General features: G+C 39.4%; 2 protein-coding genes across 7 annotated transcripts in view; one reads left to right on the top strand and one right to left on the bottom strand.

Annotated features, from left to right (window-relative positions):
• LOC124869588 overlaps positions 1-13,122 on the top strand; it is a 25,471-nt gene extending 12,349 nt beyond the window's left edge. For 2 of the 6 annotated variants that reach the window (XM_047367533.1, XM_047367529.1), the window contains exons 3-13: positions 459-552; positions 635-658; positions 834-1,284; positions 1,417-1,489; positions 1,601-1,667; positions 5,828-5,975; positions 6,117-6,177; positions 6,281-6,411; positions 8,491-8,580; positions 9,579-9,709; positions 12,649-13,122. In XM_047367533.1, coding sequence (XP_047223489.1) covers positions 459-552; positions 635-658; positions 834-1,284; positions 1,417-1,489; positions 1,601-1,667; positions 5,828-5,975; positions 6,117-6,177; positions 6,281-6,411; positions 8,491-8,580; positions 9,579-9,709; positions 12,649-12,802 — 1,424 coding nt within the window. In that variant the 3' untranslated portion in view covers positions 12,803-13,122. The remainder of the gene's footprint in view (positions 1-458; positions 553-634; positions 659-833; positions 1,285-1,416; positions 1,490-1,600; positions 1,668-5,827; positions 5,976-6,116; positions 6,178-6,280; positions 6,412-8,490; positions 8,581-9,578; positions 9,710-12,648) is intronic. The other 4 variants (XM_047367531.1, XM_047367532.1, XM_047367530.1 and 1 more) reach the window with 4 other exon arrangements.
• Positions 13,076-23,077, bottom strand: part of znf644a (zinc finger protein 644a) — a 24,127-nt gene continuing 14,125 nt past the window's right edge. The window contains exons 3-6 of the mRNA XM_047367528.1: positions 18,946-19,539; positions 16,587-16,712; positions 13,917-14,019; positions 13,076-13,819 (exon numbers count right to left, since the gene is read on the bottom strand). Coding sequence (XP_047223484.1) covers positions 13,624-13,819; positions 13,917-14,019; positions 16,587-16,712; positions 18,946-19,539 — 1,019 coding nt within the window. The 3' untranslated portion in view covers positions 13,076-13,623. The remainder of the gene's footprint in view (positions 13,820-13,916; positions 14,020-16,586; positions 16,713-18,945; positions 19,540-23,077) is intronic.

Genomic DNA, 23,077 nt, shown 5'->3' with positions numbered 1-23,077 from the left:
TTATTTTTTTGAGCAGTGTATTAAACCCTAATGGCAGAGGAGCAAATACCTTTGGCAACATAGTGTATGTTAAACAGGAAAACTATGCAGTCTTTAGCTTTTTTAGCTTGTTGAGAAAAACTGAAGAGGATATCCAACAAAATACACCAGTGTATGCATCAAGCTGTATGTTATATTGCTAATTGTGATGTAAAAGTGTTTTGAATTTGAAAATGTTATTTTTGAAATGTTTAATGGTTTTTCTTACGTTTTTTTTGTATTTCAAACCCAAGCACTGTGCAGGGAGATTTATTTACTGTTTCACTCAATAGTTTTTTCTGAAATAAAAACGTGACCATTTGGTTTTGCAGGCAGTAACTCTGTGTGAAAAAGCCTTGATGTCATTGTTAGCATTACAGGAGGACTGGAAAACAGCATTTATGAAACAGTTTTTTTCAGGTGTTGTTTGTATTTTGCAGAGGACAATTCTGTTGATAAATGGAAATCTTCATTCCAGCCGATTAATAAACAGGATGAGAACTCCGAGGACAAAAGTCCAAGTGATGCTATGAGGTGAGGGGAACAGTGTTTGTTCAAATTGTTCTGTTCGATGCTGACAATCTGAATGTTAAATATTTCCCATCTGCTGTTTCAGCTTGGAAAACTACATTTTTTCAAGGTTAGAAGCCTTTTGGCCAGCAGATGCCATGCCTCACTACTTGTTGGAATTTATTTTATTAGATTTTCAAAGCATCCATTTCTGTTTTGTTGCTAAAGCCTTTTCAAATCACCTTGTGTTGTGTTGTTACTGGAATTGTCTGTATCATAGTTTTTACGTCTCCCCTGACTCATAGGACTGAACTTTATGACCCCAACAGCCCTCTGTCATCAGATAATGAGGCTGGGACTTTACAAGCTCAAGACTGCCAGCTGTCCCCTTCAACTCAGGATAACAGCCTGAGATGCCAGGGTCTGTCTCCAGACAGGGACAGCAGGCACTGGGAGTTGTCTTTTCCTGAGACTGCAAACCGTCCGCTCGAAAGACAGGAGTTTGTGCCGGCAGCCAGACCAACAGAGAGCCGAGATTTGAGTCCTGGGCGTATTCTGCCTAAAAGCCGTACTTATAGCCCAGAAAGTAAACGACTTGAGTGTCCAGGTTACGAATTCCCAAGTGGACACTTGGAGCCAAGAGTTCACACTCCTGACAGACTTCATGGGTCTTCCACTCAGTGTATTCCTGAATCCTTCAGAGGAACAGGGACCAATGGAGAGGATGGAATACCACTTCCTGAATATCCAAGAGAGGTACCACTAAAGGTTTTTCAAATGTTTGGCCGAACATGTTTTTTATGTGAACATTTAATCTTATCCAAAAGACTGTTTTCTTGTCTTATGATATTATAACAGGTTTCCACTTGGTCCTTTCTTTCTTTGTAGATGACTGCTACTCTCAGGGTATCCCCACCTAGGTTAAAGCGAGATCATCAACAACTGGGATATGTAGAAAGAGGTACATCAACGTTCATGTTAGCTCTCTGCACCTAAACAGTTGTATGAAAAATGTCATTGCTTGAAATAAGTTTTATTTGTCGTTTATTTTTCATATAATTTTGTTTAACAGGACTTGATCAAGAGCCACCTCCTCCGAAGCTGACAAGGATTAAGGGGGAAAATGCAAAACTGAACAAGTAAGCACCAAGCATACTCAATGTTATTTTTACAGTTCCTCTCACAATACTACCGCAGAAACTACCACAAACCTCAATGCATATGTGAAAGACCAACAAAGGTTTGCCTAATATTGTAGATGGCGGAAAGTGATACGGGGTTTAAGTTACATTTTTTTACCAATAAAAATGTGAAAAGGTGTTGGGAGTGTTTGTGTGCAGCCCTCTGAGTAAACCACATATTTGCAACAGTTACAAGTCAGTTTTGCACATGAAGAGATTTACATTTTCCTCATTCCTGTTTGCTAAATAACTCAAGCGCATTCCGACTTGGAGAAAATAGGTGAACATCAATCTTTAAGACTTGCCCCATTTTCTCAATTGGATTTTGGTGTGGACTTTGACTGGACCATTTTAACACATGGGGTTGCTGATGGAAACTATTCCATTGTAGCTCTGGTTGTATGTTTGTAGGTTGTTGTTCAGCTTTAAAGGCGGACCTCTTCCCCTGTATTTAACTTCATCCATTTCCCCATCGACTCTGCCCACCTATCCTGTCTCTGCTGAAAAGATCCTCCCAAAACATTCTGGCACACACAACTTTTTCTATGTAGATGAAAAAGTAAAAATCTGGTCTCATCAGACAAGAGCACCTTCTTTTGTTTGCTTCATCCTTTACACAGCTTGTGCCAAACTTTAAACAGGATTTTTTTCAACAGTGGTTTCTTGAGCTGTAGATATCTACAGCTCCTCCAGTTACATTTGGTTCTGCTATCAAGTTCTCCTTGCAGTGGCGGCTTTTTTTTTTCTTTTCACTTTCCAGATGATGGATTGAACATTTTTATATAATATTGGGATGTTGTTTTCTAAACTAATTTTGCTTTATACTTCTCTACAGCTTCCTCCCTGACCTATCTGCTGTGTTCCTTGGTCTTCATGAAGTTGTTTGTTCTCTAACAAACATCTGAGGCCAGAAACAGATCAGATGGATTTATACTGAGATTAAATCAAACACAGATTACTTGTATTCCCTAATTAGGTGACTTTAATAGGCAATTATGTGCACTGGATTTTATTTAGGGGTTTCACAGTAAAAGGGGCTGAGTACAATTGCATGGAACTGGTAAAACATTTTTCTTCATTTATAAATACATTCTATTAGAAACCACGCAACATTATCTTTCAACTTGTCAATTAAACCCTACTTTTTAATTGGTCTACCACAAGAAATCCAACAGATCTGTCGCTGCAACTCACTTTGACTCCGACCAACCTGAGAACAAGAATTTGATACACTGCTGATTTTGCAAGTCTTTAATTTTTAATCATATGTACTCTTTAATTGTGAGTGACAGAATCTAAAGCAAAAATCCAGAAAATCACATTGTGTGATTTTTAAGTAATTAATTAGCATTTTATTGCAGGACATAACTATTTGATACACCAGAAAAACAAAACTTAATATTTGGTACCGAAACCTTTTTTTGCTATTCCAGATATCAGACATTTCCTGTAGTTCTTGACGAGGTTTGGACCACTCCTCCATACAGATCTTCTCCAGATCCTTCAGGTTTAGGGGCTGTCGCTGTGCAATACGGACTTTCAGCTTCCTCCAAAGATTTTGGATTGGGTTTAGGTCTGGAGACTGGCTAGGCCACTCCAGGACCTTGAAATGCTTCTTATGGAGCCACTCCTTAGTTGCCCTGGCTGTGTGCTTCGGGTTGTTGTCATGCTGGAAGAACCAGCCATGACCCATCTTCAATGCTCTTACTGAGTGAAGGAGGTTGTTGGCTAAGATCTCCTGATCCATCTTCTCCTCAATACGGTGCAGTCATCCTGTCCCCTTTGCAGAAAAGCATCCTCAAAGAATGATGTTTCCACCTCCATGCTTCACGGTAGGGATGGTGTTCTTGGGGTTGTACTCATCCTTCTTGTTCCTCCAAACATGGCGAGTGATGTTTAGACCAAAAAGCTCTATTTTTGTCTCATCAGACCACATGACCTTCTCCCATTCCTCCTCTGGATCAGCCAGATAGTCATTGGCAAACTTAAGACAGGCCTGGACATGCGCTGGCTTGAGTAGGGGGACCTTGATGATTGGATGATCTGTCTGAGGCTGAATCCCTTTTTGATTGACAGCAAAATCAGCGAATCAGCGATCTTGAAATTGAGCGTCCCCTCCTTGAAAGACCGGCAGCCGCCACTGCTCCAATAGTTGTTATCTTCTCACCGAGCTGCTTGGCTATTTTTCTGTAGCCCATCCCAGCCTTGTGCAGGTCTACTATTTTATCCCTGATGTCCTCACACAGTTATCTGGTCTTGGCCATTGTGGAGAGGTTGGAGTTTGTTTGAGTGTGTGGACAGGTGTCTTTTATACAGATAACGAGTTCAAACAGGTGTAGTTAATACAGGTAATGAGTGGAGAACAGGAGGACTTCTTAAAGAAGAACTAACAGGCCTGTGAGAGCTGGGATTCTTACTGGTTTTTAGGTGATCAAATACTTATGTTATGCAATAAAATGCTAATTAATTACTTAAAAATCACACAATGTTAATTCTGGATTTTTGTTTTAGATTCCATCACTCACAGTTGAGGAGCACCTATGATAAAAATTTAAGACTTCTACATGCTTTGCTACTGGGAAAACCTGCAAAATCAGCAGTGTATCAAATACTTGTTCTCAACGCCGTATCTATGACATCTATCTAATAATAATCTTGAATAATCTAATACTTTTTGGTTGAATAAAGCTTTTGTGTATTTTGCACCTTGGTCCTAATAAAGCATCACACATCCAATAATTATCCCTACTAACTGATGATATTTATCTGTCATCTGAGAAATAGAATATTAAGTGTTTCCACATACGCCCTGCAATGTGCTCACCCCTGGTTGGGAATTGCTGCCCTAGACATGGGCTGCTGGGGGATTTCATGGTAATATAATCCTGACTAAAAGTACCATGGTATCTTGAGATTAGCACGTAATGTTTAAGCAAAAATGTGTAACATGATCTTATTTCTGGTATTTTCAGCAGAAAATCAACAGATATTCCCCATTGCTGCTAAAATAATTTAGAAAGGTTTTTACATGAATTATTTGTGTTTTGTTTTTGTAAGTTATTTCTTTTTATTAATCTTAATATACATTCACAAATTACACTATAAAATGTCCTGGAAAATCAGCTGGGGAATTCTGGACAGAAGATGGACATTTGAAACAGCCCTAATATCATTTAGTTTCAATAAGCATAATTACATCATAAACAAAGCCAAGTTGGACTGTCCTTTTCTGTTTTGTTTTTTTATCAATTATTGTAAAAAATTAGATTTTAATACATAGACTTAAGCAAAATATCCAAAAAACTCTCACTAAATTCAGATGTTCTCCAGTACTTATTGTAGAGATTGTACAAGTTTTTGTCATCAACAAGCTGAAGTTAGCTGGTTAATTAGTCAGGCTGTCTGCTCTGGTTCACACCTTCAGCCTGAAGGTGTTTCTGGTAACTTGCCAACTGTACTGTAAAACATGAACTCAATAAGAGTGACGGGTGGCACTCCTTTGGTCTTTTCATGATGGGAATGTTTTACAAACAGGTGAATTCATCCTTTTGATCTGGGGAAAGTTTAGTAGTTTTGTCTTTTTTTTTAACCAGTTGAGTAGAATGAGGAGTGGGGGAGGGGCAGCGCTGCACAATATGCTCCATACAAATGGAGAAAACTGGTCACTAAAGTGTGACACTCTCTGCGACATCAGTTTAAACTGTTGGAACTGTATGGTAGAAAAAATGTTGGCAGTTTTGAAACTTCACATTTTTTAAGCCTGGTATACCATGATACCGGTAACCAGCTCATGCTTGGTTGTGACTGATATCCTGACAATTAGTTGGTAAAGTAACAGTTTATAGTTAGGAAAGTTTCTTTTGGGACAGCTTTTAGAAAAGGACAGGTGAAAAAAGGTTGTGTCTGCTACCATTGAACTAACTACACTGCAGGCCACCATGTTCACCGCCATCATGTTTCACTCCCATTTCTGCAGAACTAGGAGGGACAAACCAAACACCCCATTCCAGAATAAGCTTTATAGATGTTTGTAGTCACCTACATGTTGTAATGGGAAGCATAAATTGTGGATATTTAGTTGGTTGCACTTGATCATACTTTTAATATCTGTGTTCTAGGTGCCCTATCACCTGTGACCTTTGTGATGTAGAGTTGTCCAATGCACAGGAGCTGGAGGAACATTTGGACAGCAAAAGCCACTGGGATACACTGGAGCACATCCAGCGAAGCAGTAATTACGATGATATGGCAGTAGCATTTCTACAGGTAAGATAGCGTCCAGTACAGATACATTTAGTCCACTATTAAATGATCATTAGTTTATCCTGTTGACTTGTATTTGTGCTTTTCTTTTTATTGTAAATGTATGAAAAATCAGATGAGTAACAGTTATTTTTCTCCCAATAGGAAGTGATGGTGTATAAAAGCCAGCACTGCAGCCGAGCAGTAGAAGAAAATGCATTTCCAGGTAAGTACATCTGACAGATTAAAGCTATCAGAAATGAGATGACTGGCCTACTTTTATTAAGTAGTTTTTGTTGTTGGCAAACAAATCCCTATGGCATTTTCAGGTCTACAGGAAAACCACCACATGACGAAGGTGGAAATGTTTCATTGTGCAGCTTGTAAAGTCCATGTGTCCACATCTGCAGCTGAAGTGGAGGCTCACATCTCCTCACTGGAACACCTTTCTAATACAAAGGTAAGACTGTTGAATACTACCTACTAGGGATGCATGAGATATTGGCAATAACATCGGCATTGGCCAGTGTTAGTCAATTTTTAACATATCGGTCCCATAAGTAAAACTGGGCCGATATTTCCATCTTGTTGCTGATTGTGTATGTGTTTCAGGAGGGGAGGGGGTTGGCCCTGTGGTTTTTGTTTGGGTACGTAACAGTGATGCAGCACAGGATTATGGGAGTGTTTAACTGATCCAGAGAAACTATGTCAGCGGTGTGGTCATTTTTTACCATGTCGAAAGGGTAGGGAAATATATACAGGTCCTTCTCAAAATATTAGCATATTGTGATAAAGTTAATTATTTTCCATAATGTCATGATGAAAATTTAACATTCATATATTTTAGATTCATTGAACACTAACTGAAATATTTCAGGTCTTTTATTGTCTTAATACGGATGATTTTGGCATACAGCTCATGAAAACCCAAAATTCCTTTCTCACAAAATTAGCATATTTCATCCGACCAATAAAAGAAAAGTGTTTTTAATACAAAAAACGTCAACCTTCAAATAATCATGTACAGTTATGCACTCAATACTTGGTCGGGAATCCTTTTGCAGAAATGACTGCTTCAATGCGGCGTGGCATGGAGGCAATCAGCCTGTGGCACTGCTGAGGTCTTATGGAGGCCCAGGATGCTTCGATAGCGGCCTTTAGCTCATCCAGAGTGTTGGGTCTTGAGTCTCTCAACGTTCTCTTCACAATATCCCACAGATTCTCTATGGGGTTCAGGTCAGGAGAGTTGGCAGGCCAATTGAGCACAGTGATACCATGGTCAGTAAACCATTTACCAGTGGTTTTGGCACTGTGAGCAGGTGCCAGGTCGTGCTGAAAAATGAAATCTTCATCTCCATAAAGCTTTTCAGCAGATGGAAGCATGAAGAGCTCCAAAATCTCCTGATAGCTAGCTGCATTGACCCTGCCCTTGATAAAACACAGTGGACCAACACCAGCAGCTGACACGGCAACCCAGACCATCACTGACTGTGGGTACTTGACACTGGACTTCTGGCATTTTGGCATTTCCTTCTCCCCAGTCTTCCTCCAGACTCTGGCACCTTGATTTCCGAATGACATGCAGAATTTGCTTTCATCCGAAAAAAGTACTTTGGACCACTGAGCAACAGTCCAGTGCTGCTTCTCTGTAGCCCAGGTCAGGCGCTTCTGCCGCTGTTTCTGGTTCAAAAGTGGCTAGACCTGGGGAATGCGGCACCTGTAGCCCATTTCCTGCACACGCCTGTGCACGGTGGCTCTGGATGTTTCTACTCCAGACTCAGTCCACTGCTTCCGCAGGTCCCCCAAGGTCTGGAATCGGCCCTTCTCCACAATCTTCCTCGGGGTCCGGTCACCTCTTCTCGTTGTGCAGCGTTTTCTGCCACACTTTTTCCTTCCCACAGACTTCCCACTGAGGTGCCTTGATACAGCACTCTGGGAACAGCCTATTCATTCAGAAATATCTTTCTGTGTCTTACCCTCTTGCTTGAGGGTGTCAATAGTGGCCTTCTGGACAGCAGTCAGGTCGGCAGTCTTACCCATGATTGGGGTTTTGAGTGATGAACCAGGCTGGGAGTTTTAAAGGCCTCAGGAATCTTTTGCAGGTGTTTAGAGTTAACTCGTTGATTCAGATGATTAGGTTCATAGCTCGTTTAGAGACCCTTTTAATGATATGCTAATTTTGTGAGATAGGAATTTTGGGTTTTCATGAGCTGTATGCCAAAATCATCCATATTAAGACAATAAAAGACCTGAAATATTTCAGTTAGTGTGCAATGAATCTAAAATATATGAATGTTAAATTTTCATCATTATATTATGGAAAATAATGAACTTTATCACAATATGCTAATATTTTGAGAAGGACCTGTATGTCAGTAACTATCAGTTTTTGTAATAACAGTAACATTGATATTGGCTCAAATGATCCTATCTGTGCATTCCTACTACCTACCCATCCTGCATAACCAGCTTTTCAAATGTCTTAAAAAAGTTTTTCCACTTATGTGTTTACTGTGGTTGATGATTGATTTTCCATCAGGAATTTGAAGAGCAGCAGAGACATTCCTGCCTCAGCAAAGCAGAAGCCATGCTCAAGAAGCTACAACCCCAGTTTGAACTGTTCATAAAGGTATTTCACAAGACCTTTCCAAGCTATTGAAACATGATGTACAGACAAAACCTAGAAATGTGGAGAAAGTGAACAGTTTTTGGATTGTAAATGTAAACCCTCGAATAAAACAAGAAAATTGGTGGTTTTGGGGATATTTAATGATATACATGAGATTTCAAAGTGTTCGTAGCACAATTAAATGTCAGTTCTGTAAAATTTGATAAACCGTTTAAAAAATGTTTCCACCTTTTAATGCGCCATCAATCCTGTTGAATTCAACTGAAAAACAACCGAAATCTTTTCAGCAATAATCTAAAAGAAATATATATATATAAAAGGTTTAGTAACATTTTACACAACTTGACTTGCTATCATAGTGGATCTGATTAAACTGAAGTCAGGTTTGCCATCTTAAAGCCATAGTTTGCAGAGGTTACAAAGTATCTGGTTTTCAGTTATCAGCAGAAAAAGGTAGAAAGACATCTCTCAGCATTATAAATATACTTTATTTATATATTATTTCCTCCTAGCTGAACAAGTCAGAATATGGAATCATTATGAGGCTGAAGCTTTAAGTCCGCTGCAAATTAAGGTGATATTGTATCATGTCATTCAGAATTGAGTGAGTTTTAAATCATCATGTCCTAATGTCCTGTTGCTCCGAGAGTTTTGATTATTTTGATGGTCAGGATTTTTCCCCCATTATGTTGACAATGTCTACCATTTGATATGGATTTAGGTACATGTGTCTAGTGGTTGGTTTCTTCTTGCTGACATGATATGGACCTCCAGAAAGAGATTTTTTGTTTTTCTGAAAAGCTAGAGACACGTGGGGGTGTTGTCAGAGCCCCTGCCGTCTGTGGGACTTCTTGAGAAGCTCCTCACACACATTTGTTTGGAGAAACGCTGTTTGTGCTCATCAGTCCCATCTGCTATCAATTTCCAACCATCCTAGCAGAATTTTGAATTTGGATGTGGGGAGACTTCACCAAAACATCTTCCTCTTCTGCTGATAGCTGCACGATCAAGCATGGCCTGCAGCCACGAGCACCTGTCCAGAGAGAGGTAAACTGCGACTGGACCTCTGTAAAGCCATGTCAATGGATGTTGGGCTAATATTTCTGAGCCTCAAGGGATGGTGTCACAGGTATGACTGACATCCTCTCCCACTCAGGTGGAATTGTTTAAATTACTGACTGAGGTCAAAGTGAGATTCAAGGACAAGGAACCTAGAGGGATGGACTGTACCCCATCTTTCCTCCTTTTCCCTCTAGTCACTGTTCTTTGAGAGAGGTTACAAAGATGGTCAGGATAGATGAGGACACCTTTCCACACAGGGTGTAGATTATTTGTTTTTGTTGGTCTATGTTTTTTGTTTGCTGGTTATATTTCACCTCAGTAAAAGCATATGAATCTAGATTAGTTTGATTGTGAAAATGTGAAATTTATTGTTAAAGTGAAACTCCATATAATTATCTCATCTAGAAGCAAGTCTCAGTGCTAAAGAAATGAAATAAGCCTTGGTCTTTTTTTCAATAAGAAATTAAAAAGAAGTTGTTTTTTTTTTTTAATCCTGCACAAATATAAAAAAGCTGGAACACTGGCTGTCTTCTACATGTGACAACAATGTCCTGCAATCTTGTGGGAAAACATGTCGTGACCTGAAAAAGCCAAATTTAAACTGTTGCACCTCAATTCAAAGGTATGTTTGGAGCAGAAGCAACACCAAAGGAACACGATGTAACAATGAAACACAGTGGAGGTAGTGGCAGTATCATGCCCTAAGCTTTCCTTTATTAGGAGCAAACTGTTTTTGTGGATGAAATTCTGAACAAACCCAAATACCAATCAGGCAACAAAAAAAAAGACCACAACCAGAATGGCCTACACAAAGCCCTGAAACACAAAATTGGGTCACAGGAATAAAATCTGGTTCAATAATTAATCTTGTGCACTCTTCTATAAGCAGATGTTTGCTCCTCTGTGTTGGTGTTACCCTGATGTTACCTTCTGACAGATTAGTTTTCAGTTATACAGGATGTACAGGTCCTTCTCAAAATATTAGCATATTGGGATAAAGTTCATTATTTTCCATAATGTCATGATGAACATTTAACATTCATATATTTTAGATTCATTGCACACTAACTGAAATATTTCAGGTCTTTTATTGTCTTAATACGGATGATTTTGGCATACAGCTCATGAAAACCCAAAATTCCTATCTCACAAAATTAGCATATCATTAAAAGGGTCTCTAAACGAGCTATGAACCTAATCATCTGAATCAACGAGTTAACTCTAAACACCTGCAAAAGATTCCTGAGGCCTTTAAAACTCCCAGCCTGGTTCATCACTCAAAACCCCAATCATGGGTAAGACTGCCGACCTGACTGCTGTCCAGAAGGCCACTATTGACACCCTCAAGCAAGAGGGTAAGACACAGAAAGAAATTTCTGAACAAATAGGCTGTTCCCAGAGTGCTGTATCAAGGCACCTCAGTGGGAAGTCTGTGGGAAGGAAAAAGTGTGGCAGAAAACGCTGCACAACGAGAAGAGGTGACCGGACCCTGAGGAAGATTGTGGAGAAGGGCCGATTCCAGACCTTGGGGGACCTGCGGAAGCAGTGGACTGAGTCTGGAGTGGAAACATCCAGAGCCACTGTGCACAGGCGTGTGCAGGAAATGGGCTACAGGTGCCGCATTCCCCAGGTCAAGCCACTTTTGAACCAGAAACAGCAGCAGAAGCACCTGACCTGGGCTACAGAGAAGCAGCACTGGACTGTTGCTCAGTGGTCCAAAGTACTTTTTTCAGATGAAAGCAAATTCTGCATGTCATTCAGAAATCAAGGTGCCAGAGTCTGGAGGAAGACTGGGGAGAAGGAAATGCCAAAATGCCAGAAGTCCAGTGTCAAGTACCCACAGTCAGTGATGGTCTGGGGTGCCGTGTCAGCTGCTGGTGTTGGTCCACTGTGTTTTATCAAGGGCAGGGTCAATGCAGCTAGCTATCAGGAGATTTTGGAGCACTTCATGCTTCCATCTGCTGAAAAGCTTTATGGAGATGAAGATTTCATTTTCAGCACGACCTGGCACCTGCTCACAGTGCCAAAACCACTGGTAAATGGTTTACTGACCATGGTATCACTGTGCTCAATTAGCCTGCCAACTCTCCTGACCTGAACCCCATAGAGAATCTGTGGGATATTGTGAAGAGAATGTTGAGAGACTCAAGACCCAACACTCTGGATGAGCTAAAGGCTGCTATCGAAGCATCCTGGGCCTCCATAAGACCTCAGCAGTACCACAGGCTGATTGCCTCCATGCCACGCCGCATTGAAGCAGTCATTTCTGCAAAGGATTCCCGACCAAGTATTGAGTGTATAACTGTACATGATTATTTGAAGGTTGACGTTTTTTGTATTAAAAACACTTTTCTTTTATTGGTCGGATGAAATATGCTAATTTTGTGAGATAGGAATTTTGGGTTTTCATGAGCTGTATGCCAAAATCATCCGTATTAAGACAATAAAAGACCTGAAATATTTCAGTTAGTGTGCAATGAATCTAAAATATATGAATGTAAAATTTTCATCATGACATTATGGAAAATAATGAACTTTATCACAATATGCTAATATTTTGAGAAGGACCTATATGTCACATTAAAGGTGGTAAAAGTTTTATAGTGATGCATCATGGTCCCTTTTTCTTTTACATCACAAAAACTTGCCGTTTTTAAGAATGTGGACACCTTTTAGATCCATTATATAAATACACAAGTTTTACTGTGCAGAGGTTTTCGGCTTAAGCTGTGAAATATCCTGCAAAGTAAGAATGGTTTCACAACTGTTATTTTTTTATTTATTTGCGATACAAAGTGTGTGAACAGAGGACAATCAAATCAATATTTTGTGGCACAACCTTTTGGATTAATGTCACTGCCAGTTTATTCAGTTGTTATGGAACTCGGTGATCTTGAGGATTTAGCCAAATATCTTGTGTGGATCACCAGGATCATGTTCATACCATCACTTCCATCAGTACCTGTAAAAATCTGTCTGAAAACTAAACTCCTCCTTGTGTTTCAGGGAGCCTGCCCATTTGAATGACAGTCTCCAAGTTATGGCTAAGGACCTCCTCAGCTCAAGCACACTGAACTCAACAGTAACAGTACCATCTATATGGACTATCGGTACTCATGTATATCACTTCCACATCTCGTCAATAAAATACTTATTTTAATGTTCTGTTTCTGTTCTGCTTCATAAGAAAAATGAAAAAAAGTCAGGGTTGGTTTTTCTGTTTTTTTTTATTTAGAACAACACAAATGTTTACACATTGTATCTGTGATATAGTACATTTCAAATTAAATTATTTCAAAACCGTATATTGAAACATTAAATATAGGTAACATGAAAGAAGGGCATGTTCGGCATGGGTTGTGCGCATTACTTTTTTTTTTTTCCTTACTTACTTTTAGATTTTACTGTATTTAGTTAAAAACAATGCAGTTACTGAAATTTTATAAAACACTTTATTTGTATTAAAAATGTTGCAGCCTTTTTCTGTTTTCTCTTTGCATTTAAAGTAAAAAAAAAAAAAAGTCATTGCTAGAACTCTGGCCTGATAAGGGTGTGTTGACTGGGTTGTGTTGCAATGCAAAGGAAACACGATTGTGTTAATCCTAGAAGAATATTGACACAGAACAGAGGTGCTTCCAGATCTGGACTAAAACGGACTAAAACCATGAAAAATCTGAGGTACAAGTTGTCTTCTTTAGAAATGGATTCAACACTACATTACTGCATAAAAGAAGAGTTTATCCATTTGGAATTTAATTCCTTAAAAATGGACGATGTAAAAAGAGGCGTAGGTAACAATATTCCAAAATAATATTTCTCAACCGTCCAAATGATCAAACAGGCACAATGTCTAAAACATTGGGCTGTGTGGTTCTTTTGGCCATGATTTCATTGACTTTAAAAACAAAAGTAAGTGAACAAACATCTAATGTACACGTAGTTACAATCTAGTGAAATCTAGAAAAATGGTCCCCTTTGGCCTCAGGAGTCAGCGTGTGCGACTGACAAAGAGCTGTCTTGATCAGTCTTGAGTGTCGGGGGGTTTGTGGACAAGGAGGTGACCTCTGCCATGCCAAGCCCAGTGTGAGGGACACCAGTGTTCATAATGTGTCTCTGTAAATGTTTTATCCAGTCCTCCTGGACTGACAGTGGACCCTGGAAGACGAGGTCACAGAACCTTTGAAGAGAAAATAAGGCAATTGTGAATTTCTCTTAAGCAGTAAACAGCAACGTGAGCATTTCAGCCACAACTTAAAGAACAGAAACCAACTTGCCTGCAGGTGAGCCTGTACATTTCCTCTGGACTCTGCGCTAAGGGCAGTGTCTTCTTCTTCAAACCAGGCCTTGAACGTGTCCTAACCGCCTTACATTGAATTGCTGAAAGACGACAATTCAAGTTAAATTTACAGAGCAACCTTTCAGATTACAGCACAGCGTTGCCAAACAACTCTATAATGACTAGAAGGTGGTGCAGTATATCTATGCTTTAACAAGCACACATGGCCTAGGTCCAGGAAGGTGAAAGGTCTGACTGACTCATCTACAGTCCACTGTGGACACATACAAGGTTTGCAGCACAAAACGAAGATTTGATTATCTGCCTAGAGCGAAAAGAAGGTCCAGAAGGCTTTCAAAGGTCTCTCTGTGCAGTGCCTCACTTGCTGATGTCCTCATTGAATCTGACCTCTAGAAGTACCCAAATTTACACCAGTAGACTATAAACAAAACATAATCATCATAGTCTACTAACATCTAGATATCAGTCTATAGTTACTATATATGTAGAGTGAAATACTGCTTCAAGCACCAGAAAAGCAACCAGCTAAATATGGTAGAAATAACTTGTTTACAGATGCATCTCAAGCAATTGAAATATATCAAGCTAATTTATTTTATTAATTCCATTCAGAAAGTAAAACTCCTCACATACTTTATAGCTAATGATGATTATGGCTTACAGCTAATAAAATCAGAAAAACTGAACATTACATGTGACCAGAAAAAATGATTTTTGATACAGAAATGTTAGGCCGTCGGCCGAGTTGACAATTCATTGGCATTGGGATCCTCCACAAGGAGGGTAAGCCTCAAGAGGTCATTGCTAAAAAAGCTGGTTGTTCACAGAGAGCTGAATCTATGTATATATTAAAGGAAAGTTGAGTGGAAGAAAGAGGGCTGGTACAAAGAGGTGCTCAACAGAAATAACCATAACCTTGAAAGGGCTGTGGAGCAAAGCCCATTTAAGAGTTTGGGGAGATTCATCAGGCATGAACAGCACTAGAGTCAGTGCTTCAAGAGCCACCATACACAGGCAGATTTAGGAGATGGACCATAACCTTCATATTTAATGTGACTGTGCATATAATGTATAGTTCATGTACATAGCTTTCAGTGGGGCAACATGTCTGCACTGAAAAGGCTATTTTTTATGGGACTTATGTATTATTCAGATTTTCTGATAAACTATCTTGTGTTTTTAATAGCTAATTAATAGATAATTCATGTATTTATTCATCAAGCTATGTTTCTTGTAAATTATTCTCCAGACCGAACAAAACCTACTTGCAGATTGTTAAAAACACTGCTAGGCAGTGTCTCAGTTGTTATATGTCACACAACTTCTAGTCTGGCTCCCATTCACACTGGAGTGGATAATATCATTATAACATCCTGGTTCCTACTCAAAGAGGTCATACATCACAGAACATTTAAGGTTGTATGTTCCTAGCAGGTCCCTGAGGCCCTGTGATCTGTCTGGATGTGGCATGTATAAGACTAAAAACTAAAGATAAGAGTCTCAGGACTCTGGAACTCTCTCCAACCGAATTTTAAAACTATGGAGTCTGTTTTATAAAAAAAGAAACAGCTAAATAACTTATCTTTTTAATATTGCTATAGTTTAACTTATGGTATTTACTCATTTTCCACGTTTTAGGGGTTTTGTATAGTAGTTTCTGTTTCATGTCTTGAAATGTGCTTTATAAACATGTCGCTGCTTACTTACTGGAGCCGAACTTTTAATATTTGCAAATAGGGCAGCTGAGATCTGTCATATGGATGCATATTAAGTGTGTAGATGTGCAGAGATGACTGGTTCACAGATGAGCTAATGAGGAGTAGGGATGGGTACCAAATTCTATACTTTTATAGGTACCGACTGAATACCGTCGATACTACCGAGTACTCATTCATGTAAAATCTAACGGTACCATGTTTCTGTACCTAAACATATCATAGTGACACTGACGGAGTGGAGCAGTGCACGATTTTCTATGCCGGACATGAAAACAGCATTGCACACACAAGAGCTTAAAGACGTCACTGTCCGCTGGTACCGATAACAAAGCAAGCATGGTTGATAGAAAAAGCGGGAAAGTATGGCTTCACTTTTCAAAATGCGATGCAGATTATGCTCGCTGCAATATTTGTAAAGCAGAGTGCAAGGCCAGCGATGGGAATACTTCTAATCTGAGGAAGCACCTGGTTAATCACAAGATTTTTCTCAAGGCTGAAGAGTGTGCAGTTTTCATTAGCCTCAGATCTACGGCTATAACTACAGCATTCAGCACTGTTGATACGTCAGCATCCATTAGTGACTCATCGTCTGCAGCCAGCAACACGGGAGAAGAAATGTTTGAAGCAACTGAGATGTTACAATACTAACAGCTGCATGTTGTTTTGATATATTCGTCAAAGTTTATATATTGAGAAGTAATTATGTTAAGTTGAAAATGTTTTAGATTTTATTATTAAACACATTAACACTTATTAACACATAAACACACAAAAGTACTGAAAACTAGTACCGCTGTGTAGTGATACCAACTCCCAGGTACCGGGCATCAGTACCATCGGTTCAAATGTGAAAGGTACCCATCCCTAATGAGGAGGCACAATGTCTTAGTAATAAATGTAAATGAACTCATGCTTAAAACAGAACTTACTGGTCCCTTCGAGTAAGGCAATCTGTTGTCTTTTAGCGAAAGCCCGAAGGTGATTGGACAGGCTAACTCCACTGTGGAAAGTTGCATTACAGTGGATGCACACTTTCCTGTTGAATTCACCCTTTTCTGTAAAAAGATGCAGAAACAAGCCAAAAATTGTTTTAACATTTTCATCAGATGATTTACATCCCATTCTACTGCTTTATGCTGATACACCTTACTTGAAAACATATGAAATGTGAAATGGATTATCTGTATTCAGATATTGTCTTCAAAAAAACTGCTAGCATGGTAGCTTTTTAAAACAATTTTTAGAAACTCCAGTATAAAATTAGTTCAACTGACTGGCAAACAAACAAAATTGAAATATTTGTCTCATTTCTTTTTAGGTTCTAACTCTTATTATGCATTTTGGACTTGATTCAGGTATAGATACTTGAATTGATTTTCAACTGTCATGGTTTGCTTGGGGAAATTTGTAACCTTATTTTACAATGTTTTGTTACGGACACAGAGACAGAAATGAAAAGGAAAAAATAAGAAGCACGAAAGAGAGAGGTGGGAGAAAAAGGAAAAAGAGAGAAGGAGCAAAAATGAAGGAGAGAAGGAAGGATTAAGTAATTACAAGATAACACTTTGCTTGCTTCTACACCTGAGGAAACATACATAATAGCTTTTTTACTGAAAAGTACACGGTACTTATGAATGCAAGATGTATTTAGCGGTAAATGTGGCTCAATATAGAACATTTGTGTATCTGTTAACACCTGAATCTGAACAAAGAAAGTTTTCTTTGACCTACAGTACAGACCAAAAGTTTGGACACACCTTCTCATTCAAAGAGTTGTCTTTATTTTCATGACTATGAATATTGTAGCTTCACACTGAAGGCATCAAAACTATGAATTAACACATGTGGAATTATATACTGAACAAAAAAGTGTGAAACAACTGAAAATATGTCTTATATTCTAGGTTCTTCAAAGTAGCCATCTTTTGCTTTGATTACTGCTCTGCACACTCTTGGTATTCTGTTGATGAGCTTCAATAGGTAGTCACCTGAAATGGTTTTCCAATAGTCTTGAAGGAGTTCCCAGAGATGCTTAGCACTTGTTGGCCCTTTTGCCTTCACTCTGCGGTCTTGGACTCATCAGACCGAAGAACGGATTTCCGCTGGTCTAATGTTCATTCCTTGTGTTCTTTATCCCAAACAAGTCTCTTCTGCTTGTTGCCTGTCCTCAGCAGTGGTTTCCTAGCAGCTATTTTACCATGAAGGCCTGATTCATACAGTCTCCTCTTAACAGTTGTTCTAGAGATGTCTGCTGCTAGAACTCTGTGTGGCATTGACCTGTTCTCTAATCTGAGCTGCTGTTAACCTGCGATTTCTGAGGCTGGTGACTCGGATGAACTTATCGTCCGCAGCAGAGGTGACTCTTGGTCTTCCTTTCCTGGGGCGGTCCTCATGTGAGCCAGTTTCTTTGTAGCGCTTGATGGTTTTTGCGACTGCACTTGGGGACACTTTCAAAGTTTTCCCAATTGTTCGGACTGACTGACCTTCATTTCTTAAAGTAATGATGGCCACTCGTTTTTCTTTACTTAGCTGCTTTTTTCTTGCCATAATACAAATTCTAACAGTCTATTCAGTAGGACCATCAGCTGTGTACTGTATCCTCCTCCTGCACAACACAACTGATGGTCCCAACCCCATTTATAAGGCTTGAAATCCCACTTATTAAACCTGACAGGGCACACCTGTGAAGTGAAAACCATTTCAGGTGACTACCTCTTGAAGCTCATCAACAGAATGCCAAGAGTGTGCGGAGCAGTAATCAAAGCAAAAGGTGGCTACTTTGAAGAACCTAGAATATAAGACATATTTTCAGTTGTTTCACACTTTTTTGTTCAGTATATAATTCCACATGTGTTAATTCATAGTTTTGATGCCTTCAGTGTGAAGCTACAATATTCATAGTCATGAAAATAAAGAAAACTCTTTGAATGAGAAGGTGTGTCCAAACTTTTGGTCTGTACTGTATTTACTCAGGTTTTCTGCTATGGGACAGCAGATAAAAATTTGCTGTCTTGCTAATTCTAACATATTTACATCAGTACCTGTTACTGATGTCTATTAATGTGCATAAATAAATGAACAAAATAATACATTTTCTGTTTAGATAATGCAATATAAAGATGTTTTCATCCCATTCTAGTCCTTTATGCTGATGACACTTTAACAAATATGACGGTTGGTGCTTGGATAAATCTATTCCCTCTGTAATGGTAAATTTTGAATGTGGAAAAATTTCATTTTGTCTCCAAACTATTTACCCTTTTTTGCTCTTTTGATTAAGTTACTTACCACCAGGTACTGGGTTTGGCAGTGAAGATACATCATTTAATCCTGAAATTTCCTCAGTAATTGAAGAAACTGGTAAACCATTTCTTAACATCTGAGAGGATGCCTTTTGTCTTGCATCTTCCTGACACTTCCTCTTTTTCAGGATCCCTATGAGGGCAGTTGTGCCTGAAAGGGAGTTTTTAACAGTCAGCTTTTCCAGCTGCACATTTTCAGATTTGCTTTCTGCTAAAGAAAAGGAGGGCATCAGTGGTTTGGCATCAGTGCAAAGGCTTGAAACCGAATGACTTTTTGGGAATCCCATCTGAGAAGAGGTGAAACGATTGACAATGGCCAACTTTGGCAAAGCACCATACTGCAAATGATTCCGTCTTTTTCCCAGAATCTGAAAGGCCCGCTGGCATTCCTTCTTATCGCGCATTAGCTCACGGAGTAAAAGTAATGGGGATTTGCTCTTTGAAGTAAAGTTTCTTCCAAGCTTTTTCAGATGACCTCGTATGTGGTTGGACTGTCCAGTTCTGTTGTCAAAAGAGTCCCCACATAATGGACAAGAGTGAATGGTCCTCACAGTTTCAGAATCCGAATCATCCTGTAGTGCTGTAGGGAAAAAATAAAAATAAAAACATTAGCTGTACAGTTATGACTTGGACACTACTTAAAGTTTTAATTTGGAGGTTCTCAAGAAAAATTATTTTTGGGGGGCAGCAGAAAGTAATTCTGAGTAAACACTATTTGGTGATGCAGTACATAAAAAAAAAAGGCATCACTTGCAGTTAAGAAAATGGCAACAGTGTCAATTTGGAAGGGTTTCAGGCTGTAGGTTCCAGGAAATTCCAAGTTAATTGAATCATTTTAATGTCAACACTGCAGTGTTAAAACCACTAGGGATTGTAATAATGCAGCCTTGGCCATGACTACTTACACACAGAGGTGCAGATGGGATTTTTAAATGGGGGGAACCAAGCTGTCAGCAAATGATTTTAACTCATTAAGTTTTTCTTGTGTAAATTTGGCCTTAGTGCTCAAATAGTTATTTTTGTAATAGCCTATGAGCCAATGGTTTGCATTAAAAGGCCATTGTAGAATTATTTGAAATCATGGATAAACAACAATAAACATTGTTAAACAAAGACCTTGGATCCGATCAATACTAGCCATAAGTTATGAAACTGTTATTTGTCTAGAATACAAATAACCCACCTATGCTTCTTGCTGTATGCAAAATTTGTTTTACTTAAACATTTGCGTATAAACGTAGAGGTGTAAACAACAACATACAGGTCCTTCTCAAAATATTAGCATATTGAGATAAAGTTCATTATTTTCCATAATGTCATGATGAAAATTTAACATTCATATATTTTAGATTCATTGCACACTAACTGAAACATTTCAGGTCTTTTATTGTCTTAATACGGATGATTGTGGCATACAGCTCATGAAAACCCAAAATTCCTATCTCACAAAATTAGCATATTTCATCCGACCAATAAAAGACAAGTGTTTTTAATACAAAAAACGTCAACCTTCAAATAATCATGTACAGTTATGCACTCAATACTTGGTCGGGAATCCTTTGGCAGAAATGACTGCTTCAATGCGGCGTGGCATGGAGGCAATCAGCCTGTGGCACTGCTGAGGTCTTATGGAGACCCAGGATGCTTCGATAGCGGCCTTTAGCTCATCCAGAGTGTTGGGTCTTGAGTCTCTCAACGTTCTCTTCACAATATCCCACAGATTCTCTATGGGGTTCAGGTCAGGAGAGTTGGCAGGCCAATACCATGGTCAGTAAACCATTTACCAGTGGTTTTGGCACTGTGAGCAGGTGCCAGGTCGTGCTGAAAAATGAAATCTTCATCTCCATAAAGCTTTTCAGCAGATGGAAGCATGAAGTGCTCCAAAATCTCCTGATAGCTAGCTGCATTGACCCTGCCCTTGATAAAACACAGTGGACCAACACCAGCAGCTGACACGGCACCCCAGACCATCACTGACTGTGGGTACTTGACACTGGACTTCTGGCATTTTCTTCTCCCCAGTCTTCCTCCAGACTCTGGCACCTTAATTTCCGAATGACTTGCAGAATTTGCTTTCATCCGAAAAAAGTACTTTGGACCACTGAGCAAGAGTCCAGTGCTGCTTCTCTGTAGCCCAGGTCAGGCGCTTCTGCCGCTGTTTCTGGTTCAAAAGTGGCTTGACCTGGGGAATGCGGCACCTGTAGCCCATTTCCTGCACACGCCTGTGCACGGTGGCTCTGAATGTTTCTACTCCAGACTCAGTCCACTGGTTCCACAGGTCCCCCAAGGTCTGGAATCAGCCCTTTTCCACAATCTTCCTCAGGGTCCGGTCACCTCTTCTCGTTGTGCAGCGTTTTCTGCCACACTTTTTCCTTCCCACAGACTTCCCACTGAGGTGCCTTGATACAGCACTCTGGGAACAGCCTATTCGTTCAGAAATTTCTTTCTGTGACTTACCCTCTTGCTTGAGGGTGTCAATAGTGGCCTTCTGGACAGCAGTCAGGTCGGCAGTCTTACCCATGATTGGGGTTTTGAGTGATGAACCAGGCTGGGAGTTTTAAAGGCCTCAGGAATCTTTTGCAGGTGTTTAGAGTTAACTCGTTGATTGAGATGATTAAGTTCATAGCTCGTTTAGAGACCCTTTTAATGATATGCTAATTTTGTGAGATAGGAATTTTGGGTTTTCATGAGCTGTATGCCAAAATTATCCGTATTAAGACAATTAAAGACCTGATATATTTCAGTTAGTGTGCAATGAATCTAAAATATATGAATGTTAAATTTTCATCATGACATTATGGAAAATAATGAACTTCATCACAATATGCTAATATTTTGAGAAGGACCTGTATCTGCACTAAAAATTAAAAAAATAAGTACACTATATTGCCAAAAGTATTTGTCTAATTTTCCATGTACATGAATTTTGATGACATCCTATTCTTTATCTATAAGTTCCAATTTGTTGATGGACCCACTATTGCCACCAATAGCAACTTTAACTATTCTGTAAACATCTTCCTCAAGGTTTAGGAGTGTGTTTATAGTTAGATGAGAAAACCAGAATTGCAGCCTCCGCTCTAATTCATCCCAAAGGTGTTCAAGAAGGTTGAGATCAAGACTCTGTTAAGCAGACTCAAGGAAAGACCCCAAAACAACTCTCCTCCTTTCATTAGCCTGAACATATTGCAGGGTAATTTCTTGTCTGTCACGTCTGCCAAGCCTCTCTTGGTAATTATGACACAGCAAGGCCATTAAGTCATCTGAATCATGGTTGATCGTAACCATGTTTTCAATCTGTGTAACCCACTAAAACTGCGCTCTGTTTCATAAGATGATATGGGCACCATCATTAATAATCTAACTAGTGTCTTCTTGATCAAGCAGGCCACGGAGTTCAGAGGGGATGTCCTTTAAAGCGTGCACAGCTTCTGCTGTTGTACTCATTTTTAAACAAGACCAGTTGGATTCTCAGGTCTTCCACTTTCAGTTCAGGATATTTGCAATCTGCTGCATCATTTGTAATTGGAGTTAGGAGTGAGCTTTCTAGTTCTTTTAATGTTTAAATGAGTGATTGCATAAACCTCTCAGTAATCTGTGCATCTACTATGTCCAGGATATGGCAAGACTGTACTCTTTAAAAATCCAGAGCTGATCCAGGTGCGTATGCAGGAACTTGCCCAGGAGATCTTTTAGGGGGTCTATGTGTGCTGGGTGGAACGATGGGGTCTAGAGACAGACTACCACACCTACCACACCAAGTGTTCTGCTTCTTCAAACCTGTGTAATAAATCTAGTTTTTATAATTCCTCACAAATAAACATTCCACACTTAACTATTAGAGGTATTATAACAAACTAGAAGCAATTGGGAACAACAACTCAGCCACAGTGTAGACCCAACTGGTCCGGATGGTGCATGCTGAGGTGCAAAGAATGCAGAAGTCCCTTACTGTCTCCAGAGTCAATAGCTACAGAATTCCACACATTGCATGGCCCTCAGAAGAGCATAAGAACAATGCATATGCTGAGCTTCACTGAAAGGGTTTCCATGGTTTGCAGCTGTATCCAAACATTACATCACTTACATTACACCAAGTGACATTCAAAGCATCAGAT

This window comes from Girardinichthys multiradiatus, chromosome 6 (assembly GCF_021462225.1).
Source record: "Girardinichthys multiradiatus isolate DD_20200921_A chromosome 6, DD_fGirMul_XY1, whole genome shotgun sequence".
NCBI classification, from domain to species: domain Eukaryota; kingdom Metazoa; phylum Chordata; class Actinopteri; order Cyprinodontiformes; family Goodeidae; genus Girardinichthys; species Girardinichthys multiradiatus.
Note: the sequence above shows the minus strand (reverse complement) of the source record. Positions and strands in the feature narration are given on the sequence as shown.